The sequence below is a fragment of the Equus quagga genome, chromosome 16, assembly GCF_021613505.1.
Source record: "Equus quagga isolate Etosha38 chromosome 16, UCLA_HA_Equagga_1.0, whole genome shotgun sequence".
Lineage (NCBI taxonomy): Eukaryota > Metazoa > Chordata > Mammalia > Perissodactyla > Equidae > Equus > Equus quagga.
Window position 1 is genome coordinate 79,989,965 of NC_060282.1, and position 25,999 is coordinate 80,015,963.

At 37.6% G+C, this 25,999-nt stretch overlaps 1 protein-coding gene across 1 annotated transcript; it reads left to right on the forward strand.

Moving 5' to 3' along the window:
* Positions 1-11,252: 11,252 nt before the first annotated feature.
* LOC124228104 (solute carrier family 7 member 13-like) lies at positions 11,253-24,957 on the forward strand. Its single transcript, XM_046642383.1, has 4 exons — positions 11,253-12,049; positions 13,735-13,866; positions 21,786-22,147; positions 24,451-24,957. Exons 1-4 carry the CDS (start codon positions 11,365-11,367, stop codon positions 24,742-24,744), a joined length of 1,473 nt encoding a protein of 490 aa, XP_046498339.1. The 5' UTR covers positions 11,253-11,364; the 3' UTR covers positions 24,745-24,957.
* Positions 24,958-25,999: the final 1,042 nt, after the last annotated feature.

Consider the following 25,999-nt stretch of genomic DNA (forward strand, 5'->3'; position numbering starts at 1 on the left):
TACATGTCAAAAGTAGAATAAATATCTTTAATAAATAAATTAATAAATGTCTATTTGGATGAGGTATGTGTATGTTTTAAATAAGTTTACACTAACAAAAATGTTGCACAGAAGGTAAAAGGGATTCCCATATAGCTGGCAACCACATTCACCAATTGTTAACATTGTATCACCTTTGCTTTATCATTCTCTCTCAAATATATAATCATTTGAGAGTCTGCTATAGGCATCTCGTCCCTTTACCTCTAAATTCTTCAGATATAATTCCAAAGAAAAAGGACATTCTTATAAACAGGTACAATAACTTAACAAAATCAGGAAATTTGACATCAATATAATGCCATTATCAAATGTGCAGCCCACATTCAAATTACACCAGTTGTCTAAACAATGTTCTTCTATCATTTTTTTCCCAATTCAGGATCCAATCCGGGACCACACATTGCATTTATTTGTTATTTGTCTTTAATCTCCTTAAATCTAGAAATACCGCAACCTTTTTGCTTTTCATGGCATTGACATTTTTGAAAAGTATGGTCACTTTTGTAAAATGTCCCTTAATGTGGGTTGCTCATAAGTTTCTCTGTAGTCATGCATTTCGGTAGGAACAACCACTAGCTGTCAGTTGTTCTATTACTCGTTAGCCTAGATTTGGAAACTTGGCTAAGATAGGATCCTTCTGCTTTCTCCAATGTAGTTGCTATTTTTCCCTTTGAAATGAGTAAATAATATCTAGGGAAAAACTTTAGAAGTGTTAAATATTCTGTCATCAAACTTTCACCCAAATTTTAGCAGCCATCGAACATTCTTGTCTCAATCAATTACTACTAGGATTGTGGCAAAAAGATTTTTAACTTCATTATTTCTTCTAATTTTATTAATTCTAGTCTATTGTGCAGAGTTTTTAAATCTCTGGATCCTTGTAATCAACCTCTCTCTGAAAGAAAACAAAAGTATATAGCACTACTTGGGTTTAAATCTGATTTTATAGTATTTTCTTTTCTCTTAAAAATTTAAAAAGTTCTTCCTAGATAAAGGTGAAGTCTATCAAGCCTAACATTGGTAATGTACAAACCCAATATTTACTTAATGTTAAACATCAAATGCCAGCACTCTTGCTTTTTAACTTTGTTGTCTTTTTTTGTGTTCACCAATTAACATGTCTTGCAACTTTTAAAACATATTAACTACAGTATTTCTGCAAAACAGAAAAACCTAAGTGAAATAATATATTTCATAAGATGAGGGGTTTTCATACAATGGGGGATTGAGCTACCTAATTCCCACATTTTGCAGATGAGGAAACAAAGTCCTCAAAGGGGCAAATTAACTATCCAAGGTCACATCAATAATTAGGAACAAAACAGACTCTGGAGCAGAGATCCCATCTCCTACATGCTAAATTATCTATAAAGCATGCTAATTAAGAAAAATAAAATCTCCTAACACAAAATGGTTAAAAAAACAAGCTTTCATATTTCGCCTCGGATAGTTAGGTATTTTGAGAGCTAAGTAGGAAAAAGGGATCATGACTAATGACCTTTCAAAAATTATTAAAATTACAAAATTGGAGAGCACCAAGCTTCCAAAAGCCATAGGGTTTTTTCTGAGAAGCAGGGCTTTATTCAGTCACATAATAGGTGCGAGGACCTTTCTGTCTCCCAAAGTGTTATTGAAATACTCCTTGCCCAGCGAGAGTCACCCAGCTGTCAGGGCTGCATGTTCAGCGGCACCCGTGCTGCCTGCTCTCAGAGATGCAGAGATAAGGGCAGCTATCCTAGAAGTGGGGGCACAGTACTCGGTCGGTGACCAGTAGATCCCAAGGTTCTCCATCTTCTGATCCTCCTACTGTCTCAGCATGAGGTGCCTGCAGAACATTGTTGCCAGCCGAGTTTGGTTCCCAGCCTTTCTATGCCCTGTATTCTAAAGTAGACCTCCTGAAAAAGGATTTTGTTTAGCAATTTTGCAGTCTTCAGGAATTTTGTTGTTTGAAGCTTGAGGACATGGTTTCAGTCCATATGGGGATAACAGTCACCTGCATTATTACTTTAACTGGAATTGTGCTCAGTTACAGGATGAAGGGGCTTTGGATCAGACTTGTGAACACTCTGAGTGATGAGCTTTCTGAAGCCTCCGAGGGTAAAGAAGACTTTGGACAAGTTCCTTCATATTCACACCTGGAGGTCCTGGTTCATACAGCAGGGAAATACATTTCTCTGAAATATATAGTTTCCTTTCTTCATTCCTTCATTTGCTCAAAAATGTATACCAAATGCCTACTGTATGCAGGCACTCTTCTAGGGTTAGAGATACAGAAGTAAACAATTGGAAAATGTTCCACTTTCACAAAGCTTATATTCTAATAGAATCATAGAGGGAGATAGGCAATAAATAATCAAAAAATAAATAATGTGTCAGGGGAAGATACTTGCTATAGCCATACATTGAGCAAGTTAAGGAAATAGAGTGACTTAGGAAGGCTGCTGACACAAGGTGCTCAGAGAGAGCTCTCTGGTTAGACAACATTTGAACAGAGATCTGAAGTGAGGGATGAAACCATCAGCTATTAGGGGAAATGCCCTTTTGGAAGAGGAACAGCATGGCCCTAAGTTGGGAATATGCCTCATGAATCAGAGATCAATAAGAAGGCCTTTGTGGCTTGAGGAAAGCAAGAGAGGTAGGAAGGAAGGCAAGACAGAAGACAGGTAGGACATGAGGTCAGAGAGGGAGCAAGGAAGAGGTGGAAGCTGAATCATGCAGTTTACAGGCCATGGCAAAGACTTTGGCTATTACGTTGAGTGAGATGGGATGACTTTTGAAGCTATATGACCCAACTTAAGTATCAAAAGAATTTCTCCAGCGGTTGTGTTAAAGAGACTGCAGAGAATCAAGAATGGAAGAGAAGAGACCAACTAGGAGCCACTTTAGTAATAATCAGTGTTGCATTGAGTAGGATAGTAGCTGTTGGGGTAGTGAGACAGGATAGGAACTCATTTATATTTTGTAAGTAGAGTCAACATGATATCCTGACAGAGTCAATGTGACATATGATATCAAAGAGTCACCATGGATGATTTCAACACAGTAGAAAGGAATGAGTTTCATTAATCAAGATGGGAAGACAAGTGATGAGCTGTGGGAGGTGAAGATCAAGAGTTCAGTTTGAACATGTTAAACGTGAAATGCCTATCAAATATCCAATTTTAGAGATGTAAAATAAACAGTTGGATAAATGAATCAGAATTTCAAGGAAGAGGTCCAAGTTCAAGAAATAAAATTTGCAAGGAGAGCGTGTACAGATAGTGATTAAATCTGTGAAAATGGAGGACATCAGCAGGCAAGAAGTAAAAAGAGTAGAGAAGAGCTCCAAAATCTAAGCTCTGGTACATTTTAGAGATATGTGAGCTGGGATAGGAAAGGAGCCAGCAAAGGAGATGGAGAAGGAGCAATGAGTGCAGTGAGAGGAAAACCCAGAGAACGTGGTGTCCTTTGTCAAGTGAAGAAAATGTATCAAGGAGGAGAGAGTGTTCAACCAAGACAAATGCTGCTAATCGGTCAAGTAAAAGGAGGTCTGAAATTGGGCCATTGGATTTAGTGATGTAGAGATCATGGGAGAACCTGACAGAAGTTTCAGTTGAGTAGTGGAGATAAAAGCCTTAGGAGAGTGGATATAAGAGAGAATATTCTATATACTAATAACAAACTAGCAGAAAGAGAAATTAAGAAAACAGCCCCATTTACAATTGCATCAAAGAGAATAAAACACGTGGAAACAAATTTACCAAGGAGGTGAAAGACCTGTGCACTGAAAACTGTAAAACACTGATGAAAGAAATTGAAGACGACACAAATAAATGGAAAGAGATTCTGTGCTCTTGGATTGAAAGATTTAATATTGTTAAAATGGCCATACTACCCAAAGCAATCTACAGATTCAGTGTTATCCCTATCAAAATTCTAATGGCATTTTCCACAGAAATAGAACAAACAACCCTAAAATTTGTATGAAACTACAAAAGACCCTGAAGAGCCAAAGCAATCTTGAAAAAGAACAAAGCTGGAGGCATCATGATTCCTGATTTCAAACTATATTACAAAGCTATAGTAATCAAAACGGTATGGTATTGGCATAAAAACAGACACACAGATCAATGGAATAGAATAGGAAGCCCAGAAATAAACCCACATGTATATGGTCAATTAATTTATGTCAAAGGAGCCAAGAATATACCATGGGGAAATGACAGTCTCTTCAATAATGCTCCTGGGAAAATTGGACCGCCACATGCAAAAGAATGAAACTATACCATTGTCTTACATTATACACAAAAATTAACTTAAAATAGATTAAATACTTAACTGTAAGACCTGAAACCATATAATTCCTAGAAGAAAATATAGGTGGTAAGCTCCTTGACATTGGTCTTCGTGATGACTTCTTGGATTTGACACCAAAAGCAAACATAAATAAGTGGAAGCACATCAAACTAAAAGCTTTTGTATAGCAAAGGAAACCTTCAAGAAAATGAAGAGGCAACCCACTGAATGGGAGAAAATATTTGCAAATCATGTATCTGACAAGGCATTAATATCCAAAATATATAAAGAACCCCTACAACTCAATAGCAAGAAAACAATTTCATTAAAAAACGGACAGAGGATGTGAATAGACACTTTTCCAAAGAAGACATGCAACTGGCCAACAGACGTATGAAAATTTGCTCAACATCATTAATCAGAGAAATGCAAATCAAGACCACAATGAGCTCTTCCCTCTCACCTGTTAGGGTGGTTATTATCAAAGAAACAAGAAATAACAGATTTTGACAAGGATGTGGAGAGAAGGGAACCCTTGTGCACTGTTGGTATGGCTATAAATTGATGCAGCCACTATGGAAAAGAGAATGGAAGTTCCTCAAAAAATTAAAAATATGACTACCGTATGATCCAGCAATTCCACTTCTGGGTATTTATCTGAAGAAAATGAAAACACTAACTTGAAAAGATTTCTACACCTCCATGTTCGTTGCAACACTATTTACAATAGCCACACATGGAAGGAAGCTTTGTGCCCAATGATGGATGAATGGATAAAGAAAAGGTAGTACATACATATATATATATATATATATATATATATATATACAATGGAATATTATTCAGCCATAAAAAAGGGGAATTTTGCCACTTGTGACAACATGGATGGAACTTCAGGGCACTATGCTAAGTGAAATGTCAGAAAGAGAAAGACAAAGGCCATATGATCTTACTTACACATAGAATCTTTAAAAAAATCAATTCATAAATTCAGAAAACAGATTAGTGGTTGTCAGAGGCAAGGTTGGGGGACAGCAAAACGGGTGAAGGTAGTCAAAAGGCACAAACTTCCAGCTATAAAATAAATGTCCTGTGGATGTAATGTACAGCATGGTGACTACAGTTAATAATACTGTATTGTATATTTGAAAGTTGCTGAGAGTAAATCTTAGAAGTTCTCATCATAAGAAAAAAAGATTGTATCTACGCGTAGTGATGGATGTTACCTAGACGTCTTTCTTGTCGTGATCATTTCACAATATATACAAATATCAAATCATTATGTTGTACACCTGAAACTAGTATAATGTTATATGTCAACTACACCTCAATTTTAAAAAAAAAAACAGAATGCTCTGGCATATTTCAAAATGGTTCCTCTCCTCTTCCTCCTACTGAAAACATAAGGGGACTGTTCTCTGATACTCACTATGAGGACCTGGTATAGCTCCTTGAGATAAAACTCCCAAAAGAGTGTGGGGCCTCATATAACCAGTTCCCCTTGGGGTTTTATCTCCCAGACTCGTCCACGTAGAGCCTCTGGCAATTCGTCAACCACATTTTGGTTTTCCTGTCCTGGTACTGGGCCTTGCAGAGGACCGCTTGTGAAATTCTGCTCAGGGAAGTTGTGATTCTCTGTATCTGCCTGTTTGTCTCTGCTATTTGGAGGGCAACAGTTTTCCCTGTGGCCTCAGCTTTCTGACAGATCCACAAGTTGTTGATTCTTTCTGTTTGTTCAGCCTTAAAAAGCCATTGTTAGGACAAAGTGAACACTTCTGAGCTATTTACCAGAATCCAGAAGTCTTGATGTAATATATTAATTACCTCCCCCAGTTGTTTAGTCTGGGTGTTAATTTAGAGTCCAGAGTCTCTTTCTGCTCCATTGAGCTGTTCAGACGGTTCAATGGTCAGCTTCCTCTCCCTCTCACTAGAGGTATTATTTTACGTAGATTTTCTGTACAAATCATTCCCTGACAGGCTGAGGACACATAGAAACCTCTAGCCCAAGCTCACTGCTCGCTCTTCCCCTCAACAGCTTCCAATCCCTGAGACCAGCACGTATATCATCTGGATCCAAATAAAGTGGATAGGATGCCTCCTGGTTCTCCTTCCAATCCACACGTATCCTTGTCCTGGCTCCTCTACTCTCTCTAATTTTTTTTTTCATCACCATATCTGGCTTTGGTATCAACAATTCAGAGAAAATAGAAAAAGGGACCACACTTCATCCCTACCCCCATTTCCACCATAGGTGCTTCCATGTGCAACTTTTGTTGTGAAGACAAGATCGGTTAGAGAAAGGAGAAGGGCAGGTTCTGTCCAATTCTAAAATCTGTTCTATTTCTACCATTCCGTACTGTAAGGAGTAACGTAGACTAAAGTAAGGGCTTTACTTTACTCAAAACACGTGCTCTCCTAAAATTCAGTATAAATTCCTCATCTGAATTATGGAACGACAATAATAAAAGAATTTACTTTATCTTTTGTGTCACCAACTGTGCCATCTTCTTTCTCACAGATAGGACAAAGGCACCGGCACAAAGATCACAGGCAAGGCCACTCTGTAGAACGGTGGACATTCTTTCTACGTAAACTGATTCTGAATGAGGATAAAAATTTCCTGACCAGCTTCCCCACCCTCAAGCTATGGATTTTAAACAATGCCAAAAGAATTTAAGGGCCACCGTGTTGAGGATCTTTGTCTAGTTTGTTCACTGATGTATCTAGAGGACCTAAAACAATGTACATTTGAGTGCTTTTATAAATATTCATAGAATGACTGAGTGAAGGGCAGAGAGGACCTTGGTTTAACATACCAAAACTTGGAGGCAGTGTTCTGGAGATACAGCTCAAAGAAGCACTCTAACAATGCAAAGTTGAAAAATCCATTTTAATGTTCATTTGATGTTTGACGGTTGACAGTTTTGACTCCCTTTCTCTTTCTGCTCAACATCTGGGCAAGCTGATAAGAAAGGCTGGTGCTCCCTCCATCGGCAACAACAGGAACTTACAATCACACAAGCTGCATCTCATTCAAATGGGAACTCTCATCGCAGCCCCGCCCCCTAACCACCAAAGAACCCCAAGCTGGTAATTCCTGCCTGCCGTGTTCTTGCACCTGCTCAGGACCCTGCCCTGTCCCCCAGAAGAAGTCTCATTATGAGAATAACAGCCCTTCCATACCCTCTTAGTGCATAGTCTTCACAGCTGAACCCAATTTTGAATGGTGGGAGTGGGGATGCCCCCCATGTCAGTGGAGTGTCTACATCTTTGATGATTAGTTTTTTTATCCTAAAAAAAGAATGTTAATTCCATAATATATGCATGTTTAAAGTAAATCCTTCAAAATAAATTTTGAGTGCTTAAATAATTGCTTCAAAAATTTTCCAAAAGTACTTTTACTGAAATTGACACCTCAGGAAGATGAATAACATTTACGCCATGGCTTCACCTATTCCTGACATACAGTTGTTTGAGCAATGAGTGTTTTGGTTCAGAGATATAGATTCAGTCCCATTCCGTTAAGTTAGAAATGAAGGAAATTGATGCAGAGAAAACAAAGGGAAATTTTTAAGGTTACACAGTCAGCCAGAATAGAGCTCGTATGATTCCAAAATGTCAAATACTCCCAAAATCTAGTTTATTATTTTATTTTCATATATCTAACACAACATCTACTGCAATCAAGGAGTTTCTATAAGTTATTCAGAAGCATAATCAAACATAAACAGCAATTACAAATTGCTATCTTTTGGGTTTTGGGGGCTGCTTCATCTTTTTATTGTGGTTAAACTTATATGACATAAAATGTACTCTTTTAACTATTTTTAAGTGTACATTTCTGTACACTCGGCATTAAGTATATTCACATTGTCTGGCAACTATCACCATCATCCATCTCCAGAACGTTTGCATTTTCCCAAACTAAGACTCCGTACTCATCAAACACTAACTCCCTATTTCCTTCTTTCCCCAGACACTGGCGACCACCATTTTGCTTTCTGTGTCTATGTATACAAATTGCTATCTTAGGAATTAAAAATATAGAGACAAAGGGAGACTGTCGAGCAAACAGCTACAAAAAGCAGCGAGCATCTTTTTTGCCTACCTGTTGGCCATTTGTATGTGTTGCCTGGGAAAATGTCTATTCAAGCCCTCTGACCATTTTTTAATTGAATTGTTTGGTTTTTTGCTCTTGAGTTATATGAGTTCCTTATATATTCTGCATATTAATCCCTTATCAGATAGATGGTTAGCAAATATTTTCTCCCATCCCATAGGTTGCATTTTCATTTTGTGACTGCTTCTTTTGCTGTACAGAAGCTTTTTAGTTCGACGTAGTCCCACTTGCTTATTTTTTGCTTTTGTTGCTTGCTCTTTTGGTGTGATATCCAAAAAATCATTGGTGAGACCAACGTCAAGGAGTTTCTCTCCTATATTTTCTTGTAGGAATTTTACAGTATCAGATCTTCTATTTAAGTCTTTGATCCATTTTGAGTTACTTTTTGTGAATGGTGTAAGATAGGGGTCTAACGCCTTTCTTTTGCTTGTGAATATACAGTTTTCCCAACACCATTTATTGAAAAGACTATTTTTTCCCACTGAGTATTCTCGGCTCCTTTGTCAAATATTAGTTGACGATATATGCACGGGTTTATTTCTGGGCGCTCTGTCCTGTTCCATTGGTCTATATGTGTTTTTACGCCAGAAAAAGAACTATAGACTATTCCCAAGGAGTTTTTCTTGTAACTGCAGTAATATGCCTAGAGATCTTCAGAATACTCTTCTTACAGCCCAGACTTGAATTAAAGTCTACTGGCTTGGTTGAAATAAGATGCAATGACAGACCATTGTAATTTGGCCACTGGTGAGAGAAGAGCGAGGCTAACTCTGCACTCGTGGCCATGAGTCAGACTTCAGTACTCCGTCACCCCTAATCCAGTCCCTGCACAGGGGAGGCCCCGCTGAGATTGCATAATATAGGACCTATGGAGAAGTCACCAAGAAAAAGACCAACTTTCACGGTTTATGTTGTCACGGAATTGGTTCTTGGCTTTTTGTGGCTTTACAGATTTATTTATTTATAACTAACATCATGAATATATATGAACATGTATGTAAAAATGTATACAGGGCCAGCCCTGTGGCCGAGTGGTTAAGTTTGCGTGTTCCACTTCAGTGGCCCAGGGTTTCGCCAGTTTGGATCCTGGGCGCAGACCGAGCACAGCTCATCAAGCCGTACTGAGGTGGCATCCTACATAGCAGAGCCAGAAGGACCTATAACTAGAATACAGCTATGTACTGGGGGACTTTGGGGAGAAGAAGAAAAAAAAAAAAGATTGGCAACAGATGTTAGCTCAGGTGCCAATGTTTGGAAAAAACAAATAAAAATATATACAATTTTTCTTTTTTTTTGAGGAAGATTAGACCTGAGCTAACTGCTGCCAAGCCTCCTCTTTTTGCTGAGGAAGACTGGCCCTGAACTAATATCCATGCCTGTCTTCCTCTACTTTATATGTGGGATGCCTACCACAGCATGGCTTGCCAAGTAATGCCACGTCCACACCCAGGATCCAAACTGGCGAACCCGGGCTGCAGAAGCAGAATGTGCAAACTTAACCGCTGTGCCACTGGGTCAGCCCCAAAAATATATAAAATTCAACTTCAATTAATTTATTATTTAATTAATTAATTTAAGTAAATAGCTGGGTAACTTTGGCATATTATTTAATTTCTTATCCCTTAATATCTTCATCTATCTGTACTATATCGCCACATGGCTGATTTGATTTAATGAGTTAATGTAAGTCTTAAACACAGTTCCCAGCACATAATAGGTGCCATGTAAATGTCAGCTATCATTACAATTATTATTCTGTTGAATATCACAGGTAGTACATAAAAAATCTTTGTTTATATACATCTTCTCTAGATAGGAGCTTCTGGAGGATAAGACTCATTCATTCAACAGATTTCCTGAGACATACCTTGTACCCTGAGCTGGACCAGACAGCAGGGTTACAATGATGAACAAGACGCAGATCATGTCTTCGTGATCCTGTACACGCGTTGATTAGCATGGTCTCTGGCAAACAGCAGAAGCTCAAAAGAGTGTGACCTCATCATTAAGTAGCTGAAAATATAGAAAAACAAATTATATTGAAAAGATGAATTATGCCCCTATAAGAATGTTGACAGGGGAAATGTAAAACCTTAAATATGTATACCAAGGGATCTGCTTGTCGAAAAGTAAGTCTGGTTTGCAACTAACTACAAAATGTCTTTAAAGCACCTTTGAGAAGCTGAAGCACTCTGTGTATAATGCGGATAGTGAGAATTAAAATAACAAGACTATGAAACTGACATTTATGGATCCCTAATATACATGAGGCACACTACTGAGAGCTTTTCATTAGTATTTGCTTTATAGATAAATGACCTCATTTAATCCTATTGAAGAAAAAATAAGATAGGGAATAAGACGGGGATTATCAGTACTATTTTTAAAAGAATAAAATTGAAAATCAGTAAGTTAAGTGACAGATCTGCCAGTAGGTGGCAGAGGTGTGTGTGATTCAAACCAAGATCTGCTCAGAAATGGCACACAGGTGGTTAAAACCTTGCACCTTTTGTCATTCTATACAAACTTCCTTAGGGTACAAACTTAAAGAATTACTTGTTTAAGGGTCAAAATCAATGAGATTACATATCCTTAGAAAAAACCTGACTTGCAATTTTTTATCTGTCCTTCCCAATGAGCTGTGTCTAACGATTAATTGTTCATCACTTTTTAAATGCTTAACATGTAAAACATTTTAACTCTAATATGAAGATCTCAGAAACTTTAGTTCAATTAACTCACAGGTTAATTTTTTTTTATGATGTTGAGTGCTGGAACAAAATACATTTGAGTAAGAGAGGAGGAAAGCAGAACGTTTAGTTACCTCTAAGAAGACCAGCTGCAGCCTTTCAGAAGTAGTACTTTTAACAGAGTAAATAGGTGTGAATTATCGTCAGCTTTTAAAACTAAGTTTCAGATTTAAGAAAATGAAGACGAGGGGAAATTTTCAGCTTCAAAGGGTGATAGGATATTTCCATGGAACAATTATTTTATTCAGTATCATAATAGGTGCAGGTATATTTCTGGCTCCTAAAGGGGTATTAAAATACTCCTCGCTCAATGTGGGGGTCTCCCTAAGTATTTGGGCTGCCTGTGCTGTCGTGTCTATGGTGGCTGCTCTGAGTCATGCAGAACTGGGGACCACTTTCCCTAGAAGTGGAGCACAGTATTATTTCCTCAAGAGATCTCTTGGACCCCTTATTTCTTTCTCCTATATCTGGGTCAATCTATTTGCTTCCCCGGCAGGAACTGCTGCACGGAGCTTGCTACTAGCAGGCTATATCATACACCCTTTCTATCCTGGATGTTCTGTTCCTGAGATGCCAAAGAAATGTTTAGCGTTGGCCATTGTATGGTGTTTGGGAATTCTGAATGCTCGAGGAGTAAAAGAAGTGACCTGGTTTCAGACTCTCAGTACCATTGTGAAGATGGCAGTGCTCTGCTTCATCTCTCTAACTGGAATCGTGCTGTTGGTGAGGGGTAGAAAGGAGAACCTAGCTAGATTTGAGAAAGCGTTCGATGCTGAAGTTCCAGATGCCTCGCAGATTGCAGAAGCCTTCTTACAAGGATTATATGCATATTCAGGCTGGGGAGTCCTTGTTCGGATAGCAGGTAAAATTAATTTGTAAATTATAAAAACCACCACTAGGCTATAAACACATAACATTCAAGCATCTTAATTCTAAGAAAAAAAGTACTACATTGTTTTGAGATGATGTGTTTCTGTCTTAGTTTATCGGATAGGTGGAAACACAGTAAACCCTATACAAATGTGGCTTTCCAACTTTGGAAAGTGAAATATTTTCTAGACGTTCACAATTAAAACAAGTGAATACAAAAATGGTGCAGCTTAAAGATTCCATAGTAATTCCACTTTTTTTTATTGAGCAAACATTTTAATAGTCTATTTTTCCTAATTATAACTGAATCTTATCAGAGAAAATTTTAAATACAGAAAACATAAATTAAAATAAAGATTATTTGCATGTTCATACATGTGGGGATCACACGGCACATACACTCTAATAACTTTATTTTACTTAAAGTGCAGAGTGAGAATTCACAAATATTATTGAATCTGAATGGTTTTTAATGAGCACACAGTATTGTATCATATGAAACTTGACTGTTACTTAAACATTTTCCCATTGTTAGATCCAGAGTGGTCTCTAGTTTTTCACTTTTAAGTTTTATACTTATTGTTGCAATCAGCATCCTTCTGTTAAATCTTTGTGGATTTCTCATTGCTTTATTAGAAAAAAATCTTGAAATAAAATTACTAAGTGCAGCATATAAATATTTAGAAATGTGTTGAGAAATTGCCTTCCAGAAAGGCTCTACAAATATATCTAATAGTGTGAATTAAAATGACTACACTTGGCATTATTATACTTTTATCATTCTTTTGTCATTAGACTTGTGGAAATCAAACCTCAGTGTTATAACTCACTTTTTCTTTGATTACTAATGGGAAAAACAAGTTTTGCAATTGCTTATGACCATTTATAGTTCTTTCTTGTAAGAATACAGGCAAATATTTTTCCCAGTTTGCTTTGTTCAGAAGATTTTTAAGACTATAATTTTAATACCTGTAGTATCAAACTATCAATTTTCTTACTTGAAAAGTCTTTCCCCATTGCAAGATTTAGATAAATATACAAGTATGCTTCTTTCTCTAAATCTTTATGGTCTTACTTTTTACATTTTACTCTTTAATACACATGAATTATTTTGAGGGAGTCGTATAGTGTGAGATAATAATCTAACTTTGTATTTTCCAAATAGTTAAACACCTGTGTCAGCTTTGGGGTTGGTAATACACACTCAAATTTAATCCAGGTTTTATCTAATCTAGAGACTTAACCCAAAGAGTGAAGGCAGCAGGGACTCTACGCTAACGTCATAGAATACTGTGGCCAGGTTAACAGGCCAGTTGTTCTGATCCTTCGCTAACACGTAATTACAATTCTACAATGTTGGCCACGAGACAGGGGCAGGCTCCCTCCAGTTCTCCTGGCCTGTGGTTCAGGGTTTCTGAGCTGTTCTCGTCTCATCCAAGAGGCTTGTGTTGCGTATCTCAGAGATACAACATCGAAACTCCAGAATTTAATGCAAATCTGTTGCTAATAGAATCAGTAATTCACCCAGCATGTGGTAATAACATTCAACAAAAATGAGCTCTTTCTGTCTGCAGAGTCATTTCCTTTTCTTATTATATATTATATTGAAACCACTTTCAAATGTTATATACTTAGTCATTTTTTATGTTATGGTTTTTTTGTGGTGTTTTTTGGCAGGAGAGCTGAAAAACCCTGGTGAGAATATCCCCAAATGTGTGATTACTGCACTCACCCTGGTGGCTCTGATCTACTTATTGATTAACATTTCCTACCTAGCAGTCTTGACTCCAAAGGAAATCATGTCCTCAGGTACGGCTACCCAGAACCAGAGGGAAGACACTCTCTGTCCCATTCTTGTGGAGAAAGGGGGTCTCTAATATAAGGTGGATATTTCTCATACCTTAAGAGATTATGCTAAATTGGTTCATGTCTAGATTATTTATTTATTTGTTTAAAGTTAGAAGTTTGAAAGGTCAAGCAATCTTTAATTTTGAGCATATATTAAAGTCTAGCAGTAGAAATATGGAAAGCACCAAGAACTGGAAAAGGAAAAAAGGCAGAACATGATATTTTAAATTGAATAAAATAGAATCAAAAATACGAGAATATTTATCTAACCCTTAGGATGTACTACTTAAGGACATCGTGAGTACTTTGGGTTAATATCTGCCCCCATAAATATATGGCATACACCTTGTCTCTAGGCATATCCCCCAAATCTATAGGAGATATAGGGCTGGAGTGCTTATCTTTTCCTATTACTGGATGTATAAATCCTTCTGCAATATATTTCTATAAGTATACAATTTTAATATACCATAAAAATTATTCAGGGTCTGGCCTGGTGGCGCAGTGGTTAAGTTCGCATGCTCCACTTCAGCAGCCCAGGGATCGCTGGTTCGGATCCCAGGTGAGGACCTACACACCACTCAAGCCATGCTGTGATGGGCGTCCCACATATAAAGTAGAGGAAGATGTTAGCTCAGGGCCAGTCTTCCTTGGCAAAAAAAGAGGAGGATTGGTGGCAGATGTTAGCTCAGGGCTAATCCTCCTCAAAAAAAAAATTTATTCAGATTTTCAAAATTAATTCTACTTATAGGTAAAGAGACCGCGTTTTTCCCCTAAAAATAGGCAAATTGGAAAATCCTCAATTCTCAATTGAACTTAGCAAATCTAGACAAATAAATAAATAAAGTATATATGTTTTAAATTCTACATTTCTAGTTGTCACTGGGCCTTAAAGGTAAAGAAAATCAGTAATAGGCTCTCATTATAAAGAAAAAGAATAAAAAGAAAATAAGGTTTTATACCACATCCAAGCTTGCTACTCCTTGGTTATCTCAACTCTAAAATGAGATAAGAACATATTATTCACTCGTCTCACACATTAGCAATGATAATCAAATGTGAAAATATGCATGAAGGCACTCTGGAACTCCTAAAGCACACAAATATTCTGCTATGAAAAGTGCATGGCCTGATGAAAACAGCCATGTATTTGGAATGAAGTCACCTAATTGCAAATATTGCCTTTCAGATTTGGCAGCTTTGTGCATTCGGTAAAGATTCAAGACTCTTAGTTTCAAGTGTCATGTCAGTAAAATGGGGAGAAAAATTGTTACCCTTCATTTGCATAGGATAACTAAATAAGAGTAAGAAAAATCACTTTAGAGAATTTACAATCAAGTTATGGGACTGATAGTACTGAAATGCAAGAGACAAAAATGCTCTGCAGTAGTCCTAAATATCCAAAAGGGAGCAACATTTTTCACCTAAATTAGCCCTTTGAGGTGAGGAAATAAGACCCGTGACTTCACAGACTTGACAGAGGAGAAAAATAGCAAACAGCCACATTCATAAAAATTTTAGATAAGACATGCTTATATTAGTAGACTCAATCAGAGGCAAAGAGTGAAAACTCCACAGAACTGTCTGTGTAATACAGTAAATTCAGTAAGAAACAGACAGAGGAAGCCCACATCTTTGCTAGCTTGAGTTTGCAGTCCACTTTGGAGCTATCATCAAACCAGCCCATTTTCAATGAGGATGCCCTTGAAATTAGAGTATTAGAGAGGAGCTAGATCAACTCTTCACATCCCTGGCTGACTGGGGAACAGCACACAATTGCAGAGAAGACTAGGAGAGTCAGGCAGTAAGTAAAAACCAAGATGACTTGAAAACTGGCTGAAATTTGAATGTGCTTCTCAACACACACACACACACATCAATTGCGAGAGGATAGAAGCGTTATGGACCTGAGGTGTTTTGACAAAACTTCTGTTCAAATAATTGACTAACCACTAAGCTGCACGGCCATGGTAGCAACCCCTAGGGATACAAACGAAAAATTAAAACTAAGAATCAAAATCTGAGCGGATATATCAGTAGCTTCACATCATGAGGGAGACAACATTTTTCAGTTGAAGTGCAGGCAACTTAAAAAAAAAAAACACCCCAAAGCCCTCAAAAAATACATGAAGAAATAATGGCTTGAAAACTCCAAAAATTGTTGGAAAACATTAATAAACAGATCCAAAAAACTCTATGACCCCACAATAAACACAAAGAGAATGAAATCTAGGCATAGCAAAGCCAAACTGTGAAAGCCAAAGAAAAGAGAAAGAGAAAGCAGTAAGAGAAAAAACACTCACTACGTATAGGGAACAGGCAATATAATTAACAATTGACTTATGAAAAAAGATGGAGCCCAAAAAGCAGTGGAATAACAGAAAGTGCTGAAAGGAAAAAAAACTTGTCAAACAAGAATTTGATATCCAGTGAAACTATCCTTCAGAAACGAAGGCAAAAAAACACACTACCAGATAAACAAAAACAGAGAACTCGTTGCTAGCAGACACGCTCTGTAAAAAATATTAAGGGGAATTCTTTAGGCTGAAAGAAAGTAACCTGAATCAAGAGGAAGAAAGAGTGCCAGAAACAGTAAATATGTGCGTAGATATAAAAGACTCTGTATGTGTGCATACACATTTCTTTTTCTGTTAAATTTAAAAAAAAATACTTAACATTATTTAAGGCAGTAATTCTGAAACTGAAGTGTAGGCTTTATAAAATATACAGATGTAGTATATACGACAATAATGACACAAAAGAGAGGGGAAAACGAGCTATATTGGAACAAAGTTGCTATATTGTACTAGAATTAAGGAAAAAATAGCTTGAAATTGATTTTGATGAATTGAAAGGTGCATATTGTAATTATTAGAACAATCACTAAGACAATAACTCAAAAAATACAGATTAAAAAAACAACAGAGGAATTAAAATGACTTGTTAAAAATGTCTAAAGAAGGCAGTCAAGGAAGAATAGAGGAACAAAGAAGATATGACATTAAAAATAGCAAAGGACAGATGTAAATACAACAATACAGATTGTCAGGCTAGATAAAATCATCAATCGAATTATATGCTATCTAAATGAGACACACTTTAGATTCAAAACCATAATTAAGTTTAAAGTAAAAGAATGGAAAAAGATATACAAGCAAACATTAATTGTAAGAAAGCTAGAACAGTGATATTAACAAGACGAAATAACTCTAAGACAAAAAAATGACTAGAGACAAAGAAAGGCTTTTCATAATGATAAAAGGGTCAATGTATGAAGAAAATGTAACTATTACAAATATATACACACCTAATAACACAGCCAGAAAAGACATGAAGCCAAACTAAGATAACTGAAATGAGAAATAGGCAATTCAATAATTATAGTTAAAGATGTCAGTCCATCACTCAATAACTAGATAGAAAATCAGTAAGAATATAGAAGTTCTGAATAGCACTATCAATCATATTGATCTAATCAACATTTATAGAACATACCACCAAACAGAAGGAAAATACACATTTATTTCAAGCACATATGGAACATTCTCTAGGATAGACAAAATAGTAGGATATAAGACAAGTCTCAAAAAATTTAAGATTTATATCATTCAAAATATTTTTCAGGGCTGGCCTTGTGGCATAGTGGTTAAGTTCGGCGCATTCCACTTTGGTGGCCCAGGCTCATGGGTTCAGATCCTGGGCACGGACCTACACCACTCATCAAGCTATGCTGTGGTGTCAACCCACATACAAAATAGTGGAAGATTGGCACAGATGTTAGCTCAGGGCAAGTCTTCCTCAAGCAAAAAAATAAAAAAAAGAGGAGATTGGCAATCAATGTTAGTGCAGGGCCAATCTTTCTCACCAAAAAAACACAAAATTTCTCTAACCACAATGGAATCACAATAGAAATCAACAACAGAATATAATTTGGGAAGTCCCACTTATTTGAAAATTAAACAACATGCTTCTAAATAAACCATGGACCAAAGAAGGAATCACAAGACTCTTAAGAACCATGAAGAGTCTGAGATTTAACCCTAACTGTAAACTTATAAGTTAGGCTGGCATAGTTTCAGGGATGCTGGCAATGGAGACAAAGAAAATTTATTATTCATAGCAGTGGCAGTGCTAAAATATCATTTTTATTCTGGTTCCCCAAACCTCAATGCCCCTAAGATGAAGGAAAGAAGGCCAGGGGATACTTGCACATGACAGTAGAGGAATCTCAGGCTTAGGGAATTCAAATCTCTTATAATGAGCAGTAAGTATTCCTTCAAGAAGAAGGTCCTGGGAATGGCTCTGAAAGATAAAAGATTATTACTGTCCTCCTATCCTCGTATTTTCCAGAGTCTAAGATGTTCTCTCCTGGGAACCCACAATGACCACTGTATGAGGACTCAGCAAACAGTGTACTCAACCAAGGGGTCCTTATTCTTACAATCTAAAACATGTCAGTCCAACAAGAGAATCCAAGTGCAAGAACTAGAATTAATTTTGAATCTCCCTTGTCCAAGCTGCCATCCAAAAGCTACACTGACCAGGCGGGCTTGGGGTTTCTGTGTGAAGAAAGGAAGAAGCATGATAACCAGTAACAATCAGAAAAGATTCCTGAGTTTTCGGAACAGGTCTATATAACTCCTTATCCCACTCTTCCTGATCATTGCCCAGGAAGCAGCCAAAAGTGAATGATCATTTTCTAGGGATGGTTATATTCAGTGACCAAACTACTTGACTAAGGTGTGTGGACCAGAAAACTTAAAGGAGGTCGAGTCAGAAATATTTCTGTGTTGATTTTTGAGGAAGCCAACAAAATACTAAACAATATCAGATGTCTTCAAATGGTAGGAAATACGGAGAATCCATTGAATATCCTTGCCTTCAGCACTTTGTTGAGTAGTTGTCATGATAAAAACGTGCACAGTTGTTAGATTTTGAATGGTCAAACGCATAACACAGATCAGCTTCAGGGGCCACAGTGATGTGGCCAGATGAGCTAATTGAACTGGAACAGTAACACTGTAACCTGAAAAATTTGCCAACGGCTATGAGATGTCACTCCCAAGAGAGGGTCAAAAGCACAATACAGTCAATCTGCCAGGAGTGAGCAGGGGTAACATCCTGAGCAAGTAGCCTTCCTCACAGTGAGACAAATGGTCAAATTTTGGCAGAAGTCATAGTGTGGCATTTGGTGTTAGCCTCTATCTCAAAAATACAGTCTTTTTTTTTTTTTATGTCCACTATATGATGGTAATTATGTTGCCATGTCTGGTAAGACGATGGATTCAGGTATCAATCATGATGATCTGGATAGTGCTATATCAATCAACAGCTTGATTTCATTGATTCTTATCAGTGAAGGGGCTCTGTAGACAGAACTTAAGGTTATTCTCATAGCCCTGGCCAATTCTCTTGATGAACCTTGCTATAATTCTACTGATGGGTTGTTGTCAATAGCCTGGATGTTTGGTCTGTCATTTGTAAAATATAGACTGGAAGATTAAAGACACCCTTCTTTGGGGCCATGCTATGGAAAAATATCGTGGCTGCTGATTAAACCATTTGCTGGTTGGTGACTCATGTCCACTGAGTAGAATATTCTCGTCTGTGTTCAGTTCTGCATAGCTGGTGCTTAGACTGAACAGCTGTAACAACCTAGTGGACACTATAGGGTTTCAGTTTAGTCAGACCATCAGTGGACCATGTCCAGACATCTGAGGGAACTCTTGTGAATAGAGAGCCCCCATTGAACCAGCACTTATGCTTCAGTTGGCAAATAAGTATGTAGCTGACACTTTTTCATGCAAAGCCAAGATGCCACTGGGCCAAACCAGCTACATTCTTGAATATTCCATTTCCATTTGAAAAGAGAGAGTTGGGCTGTTCACATTTGTTAATAGTTGAGTCTGAGTTCATTCACCTCAAAATGAGAATACTAGGCCAGTGAGTCACAAGGCCTCCAGGAATCAGGTGTTCAGTTTGACAACATTCAGTAGCAAACTAATCATTGTTTTTCAAAGGGTCGCCAGAGGTTACAATACAAAAAAAAAAAAAAAAAAAAAAACCATCATCAATCCCAGAGACTTCTAGGTCAAAGGAGTAATTATGGTTGTGGATCCCCAAAGGTAGGCAGTGTGCCCCAGCTTGCTGGACGGCTTCCAATATACCCTGTTGATTTGTTCTCCACTCAAAGGACAGTGATCTGTGAGTTAGTGGATACAGAAGACTAAGCAGAATGCCCAAGTGAGACACATACTATCTACAATACACAAAGAATCCATAAGATGCCAGGTCCCCTTTTAGTAGTAGGCAATCAGAGATGGTAGATTTTTTCTTGACTGCCAGAGGGATTGAGTGTCTTGAATCCACCTACATATTCCCAAGAAACTTTACTTGGCAAACAGTGCCCTGAGTCTTGTTGAGATTCATCAGCCTATTAGTGGAGGTGTGATATTACCAACTCAGGTCTGTTGACAATGAGGCTTCTGACGTGCCAACCAACAGGACATGAACTATACAGAGTATCAGAGGGCAGAGACACTCTTGTAAAATCCTGACCACCAACAGGAGGCAAATAGCAGGGGAGCTTCAGAATCCCTAAGGGAATACTGGAAAGTTTATCAAAGGCCTTGCCACATGAATGTGAATGAGTCTTGGTCTTCAGGTGCCAGTGGGATAGAAAAGTGTTAGCGGTATCCAAGACAGTTTACCAAGTGGCATTAAACTATACAATGATTCTAGTTATAGTCACAATGTGTGGAACAACTAGGGCTATAGGACCAACAATTGAATCCAGTTGGCAATAATCCCCATAAACCTCCAGCTCCCAGCAGCTTTTGTCACTGGCCCTACAGTAACAGTTGTATTGAGAAATTGCAACGTTTGCTACCCCTGTTGCCTTTAAGTCCTTCGGCAAGTTTGTGATCTTTCTTCTACTGAGATCCTACATTATTTCGTAGGAGGGAGAACGAGATGGTTTGGGGAGGAACTTACACGTCCCACTAGAACTCTACATGCATCTCTCCCTGAACAGGAGAATCGTCTCTGGACTTTTTGATCACTTGTAGTACAAGCGTGTAAAACATCAATACTAATAGTACGTTCAACAGTAGAAACCACAAAAATATAGTACATTGAAAGACCCCAAGGGCTTTATCCACCATGGAACTTCTGTGGATAGAGACTTCCTTTCCCCACTGTGAATTCTACCTAAACCCCGTTAGCTGACTCTAGCCCTCACCCGACAGGACTGTGTTTGTTGATGACTTGGGAAGTTGTATCTAACGAGCCTCCACAAAGTTTCCCAGCATACTCAGGTGGGTATAGGCTTCAGGGCAGGGAGACCTCAGTCACATCCCTAACCATTTTTCTCCTCAAGATAGCTGAGGTTAAGGAAGAGGGGGATAGGGGCCATGGAGAAAGAGACAGTATCTTTGTGCCATCAAGTAAGATAGCTTTTTTTCTCTCGGGTTAACAAAACTGCCTCCAGAAGAAACAGAATATCTAAACAGATCCAAATTAAGGAAACATATTGAATTTGCAATTGGCTCAACATCCAAGAATCAATTAATGTTTTACTATATTAATATAATAAAGGACAAAAATCACATTATAATGCTAAAAGACTCATAAAAAGCATTTGACAAAATCCAACACTCATTCATAATTTTAAAAAACACTCTCGAAAAATACAGGGGTGTAAGAAAGTTTCCTCATTTTGATAAGGCGCAGCTGCAAAAACCTCGTTACCAGCCTTTGTCTTTGCTACAACTATAATTTAAAATTTTTTAAATTAATTAATTAAAAAGTTCAATGGAGTATAAATTTTACATTAGTTATACCATTAGTGGCTTTTCTAATTTTTTTTTTTTTTTTTACAGATGCTGTTGCTGTCACCTGGATGGATAAAGTAATCCCTTCTATGCAATGGGCTATTTCCATTGGTGTTTCTTCCTCAATATTTAGCTCCCTTAATTGTACTATATTTTCATCATCAAGGGTACTGTACGTTGCAAGTCAGGAGGGTCAGCTACCATTGATCCTCTCAACTCTTAACGTCCACTCCTGTCCATTGGTCGCTGTGCTTCAGATGACCATTCTTGCCTCCTTTATAATTATTCCCTCAGACTTAGTCCTTTTAGTAAACTATGTGGGATTCATAGACTGGCTCCAACTTGGGCTAATGATGACGGGTTTACTTAAACTGAGATTCCAGGAGCCCGACCTACCCAGACCTTATAAGGTAATTTGAACCACCAAAAGAAAATATCCCCTTTATCTTTCTAAAGAGCATTTTCTACTCTTAATACCTTGTTATTATATCTAGACGTAAAATCTCCAGCCCATTATGAGACCATTTTAGGAACATTTGATCTAGAATATGAATTTTCTATTTCTTGGTCCATAAGCTTCTTGGGCCATTTTCAACTTGAAATCTCAGAAGAGAAAGTGCGAGACTGGTCCTTATTAGAAAAAGGAGAAGACCTTTAAGATCTTTTTACATTATGGCAAATACAACCGGTGAAATTTGAGCCAAAAGGGACCATATGTGGGGTACATAAGGTTTGCACTAGATCCCAGTAGAACAGACTGCCAGTGTCCAGGACCAATGATTATTTGAGTGTCCTCTTACTGGTGCATCCTCAGATTCTCTTCTAGAGGCACTAGGCTTGCCTAGGATTCCTCAGGCTCCTCAACTCAAATGTCCATCAAGGTATAAGCTTCCACCATTGATGGTCAGTATAGAAGGGCTACATTCTAGATAGTTGTGAAGGAGTGTAATTTCAACCTGGTCATCTTTCGAAAGCTTACATCAGAGGCAGAATATCTGTGGAGGGTTTCCTGAGAGCTAAGATTCTGTTGATTCCTCAAACCACTAAAATCTCTCTCTTCATTAGCTATCTGAAATGCTTCATGTAAGCCCGTGGAATATATTTTTTTTCTTCTGATTGTCTACTCTACCCCATCCACCTATACTATGGATTTAACCAAAATATTATGTTTAACCAAAGAACCTCTGGCAGCTCATTCTTGTACTTCTTGCAGGGAGATTGTTAAGAGATACATTTCTACATTATGCAACAGTTTCTCTATATGTAGATCCACTGAAGAAAATTCTTTCTAATATTTGTATCAGGAATGCTTGTGTTTCTAGGCAGTTTACTTAGTTTTGTTTACAGATAACTGACCTTAGTAAGTGCCTGCCTCCCTTTTCATAGAGGCTGCTAGAATGCTTAAAGCTAAATTAGTTGTTAGCCACTAGCTTGTAAATAGGCTTAGGGAAGCACAGCTTGCTATATACCATTCATTATTGTTAGGTCTATGAGTTTTTTTTTAATGAGGTAGGTTTCAGACAAACCTGATTTTGTCAATAAAGCATATTCTAACAGCAATCAAGGGGCCCCTTTTATGATGTCCCTTGTATCAGACAAAAGGAGGTGGCAGAACATCCTCAGGAAGACCTCAGCGCGCAAAGGTGCAGGCGTGAACTAGCAGGCTAAAAGGAGAGCAACACGCTCTACGGCTGAGATCTTCGAACTTCACTGTGACAAGAACAACTTTGGGATTCCTTTCATGAATTCAGATTCCTGGAATTCACCCTTAAGAATTCTAATTCTTAGGGTGAGGACCAGAAATACACATTTCAAAATTGAAAAAAGTGAAAGATAGTGATAATCTTGCATCTGAGTCATTCAATGATTCAATAAATATGCACTAAGTGACTACTGTGTGGAAGATATTAGTCTAAACATTTTAAAGATATGTAGATGAATTGGCCATTAATAATGCCATCAACAACTTTATAGTCTAACAGGCAAGAGAAGAGAGTTACACAAAATAGAGTAATACAGGCAATAATCAATAATATTTAATTGAGCATTTATGGCTGGCAGATGCTGTGTACACGTTCTTTAATTACATACATGATTATACACACACACACACACACACACACACACATATATATGTATATGTTCTTTAATTGTCCAAACTACTTTGAAAGACAGACAGACATTAAGACCCATTTTAAGGGAAAAGTGAAGATAGAGAAAGTGAATCCAAACCCGGTGGTCCTTTTATGCTAAAAATGTGCCAAAAAGAAATTATATATAGGTAATACATTAGGTTGTGTATAGATACTATATTAGTTTAAGGTGCAGAAAATACTAATTTTGACATTGTCTGCTTAAAGATAGAAAAGTTAGAAAACTTATAATGAAAAAATGCTTTACGCTAAGAGTATGGAATGTTTCAGAATGTCTTCATCCAAGAGATCTGAGTGAGCAAGTGGCATGGACTGACGAAAGGATCAGGGGCTCAGCAAAATGAGGAAATTATTAAGCGAAAGCCTTCAGTTCTGCTATTTCACACCCCTATCAAGATTCCCAGCAAATTACTGCCTCTTATATAAAACTGATAAATATTTTTTATCCTTTAAACCAACCTCCTCAGTATTAAACAAATATTTCTAGATAAAAATGTTTTACATTATTATTTGTAATAACCTCCAAGTCCTCTCTAATACTAATTTATTTTTGTTTTCAGGTACGTTTGCCATTTGTATTTGGAACCATCGCCATGTCTCTGTTCTTAGTTTTGACACCAATCCTCAAGTCTCCTAATATGCACTACACCTATGTTCTTCTTTTTCTCTTCAGTGGACTTTTGTTTTATTTTCCTTTTATTCACTTTAACTTGAATTGTCCGTATTTCAACAAGATAACTTGCTTTCTACAATTACTGTTGAATGTTTCACCTGGCAATGACATTGATGAATATATTTCAGCAGAAGGAACATTAAAGAAAAATCAACCTGAAATTGCAGCAAAAACAGAATAAGTTATGCATGTTTGGCAAATGATTGATTTAATTTGATTTATTAAAAGTATCTTTATTTTCCAGCCAGAGTAATACTCTTTATGCATATATGTATACCTGCTACATTTGTAAAACGCAGCCAGCGCGAGATATCTAATGTCCAAACTTTCACATTGTAACTCTTTTTGTTTGTAACTGAAGCCTTATTTCCCAAATAAAGCACACTGAACCCAATCCCCCAAGACTGGTCCCTCTTTTGTGCACTGACACTTCTAGGCTTATTATGTCACAGTCCACACTCTTTTTAAATTATCTACTTACTAGCTGTTTTTTTCCTAAGAGACGGTGAGTTCCTCTTGGGGAGGGATTATTCCTTATTCTTTTTTTTTTCATTTTTTTATTTCATTCATTTATTTAAATTTGTATACTCACCCTCCCAAGACAGTGTGTGGATAAGAATAGACATCTTATAAAATAATGTCTAAATGCATAAATGGATGAGTGAACGAGTGACCAGTAGGTACACAGCTCTTTAGGTGACATCTCCCTTGATACCCTGCCTCAGCTTGGGTTCCTGGCAGCACCTCAGAAATATCCTGTTGTTGACTGAAGCTCTGTTTTGGCATGACTAAGGCTAGAATGCTATATAAAGATAACACCAAAGAAGAGTCTACACTGGTTCTTACCAATTACTTATTCCCTTTCACACCTCAGCTGACTTCTCTGAAATTGCCCTTATCAATATGACTCTACTACTGTCAACATAAATGGACCCATTTGTATTTATCACACTGGTCACTACTGACATGACGTCACTATTCTAAACATAATTTCAACCCACTTTCAGTGAGAGCATTGAAAGAATCAATACAAGATTAAAGTTAATCCTAGAGAAAGCAAATAGGTATCAGCAAACCTAGGCTGAGAGGGGCTGGCCCCATGGCTGAGTGGTTAAGTTTGCGCGCTCTGCTGCGGCGGCCCAGGGTTTCACTGGTTCGGATCCTGGGCGAGGACATGGCACCACTCATCAGGCCACGTTGAGGCTGCGTCCCACGGGACACAACTAGAAGGACCCACGATTAAAATATACAACTATGTACTGAGGGGATTTAGGGAGAAAAAGCAGAAATTAAAAAAAATAGATTGGCAACAGTTGTTAGCTCAGGTGCCGATCTTTAAAAAAAAAAAGAAAACCTAGCCTGCGAAAAACCTATGGACAATTGAGGACAAAATTGGATCTAGCACATATGCTTGGACTGGCTTGCTTCAGGAATAA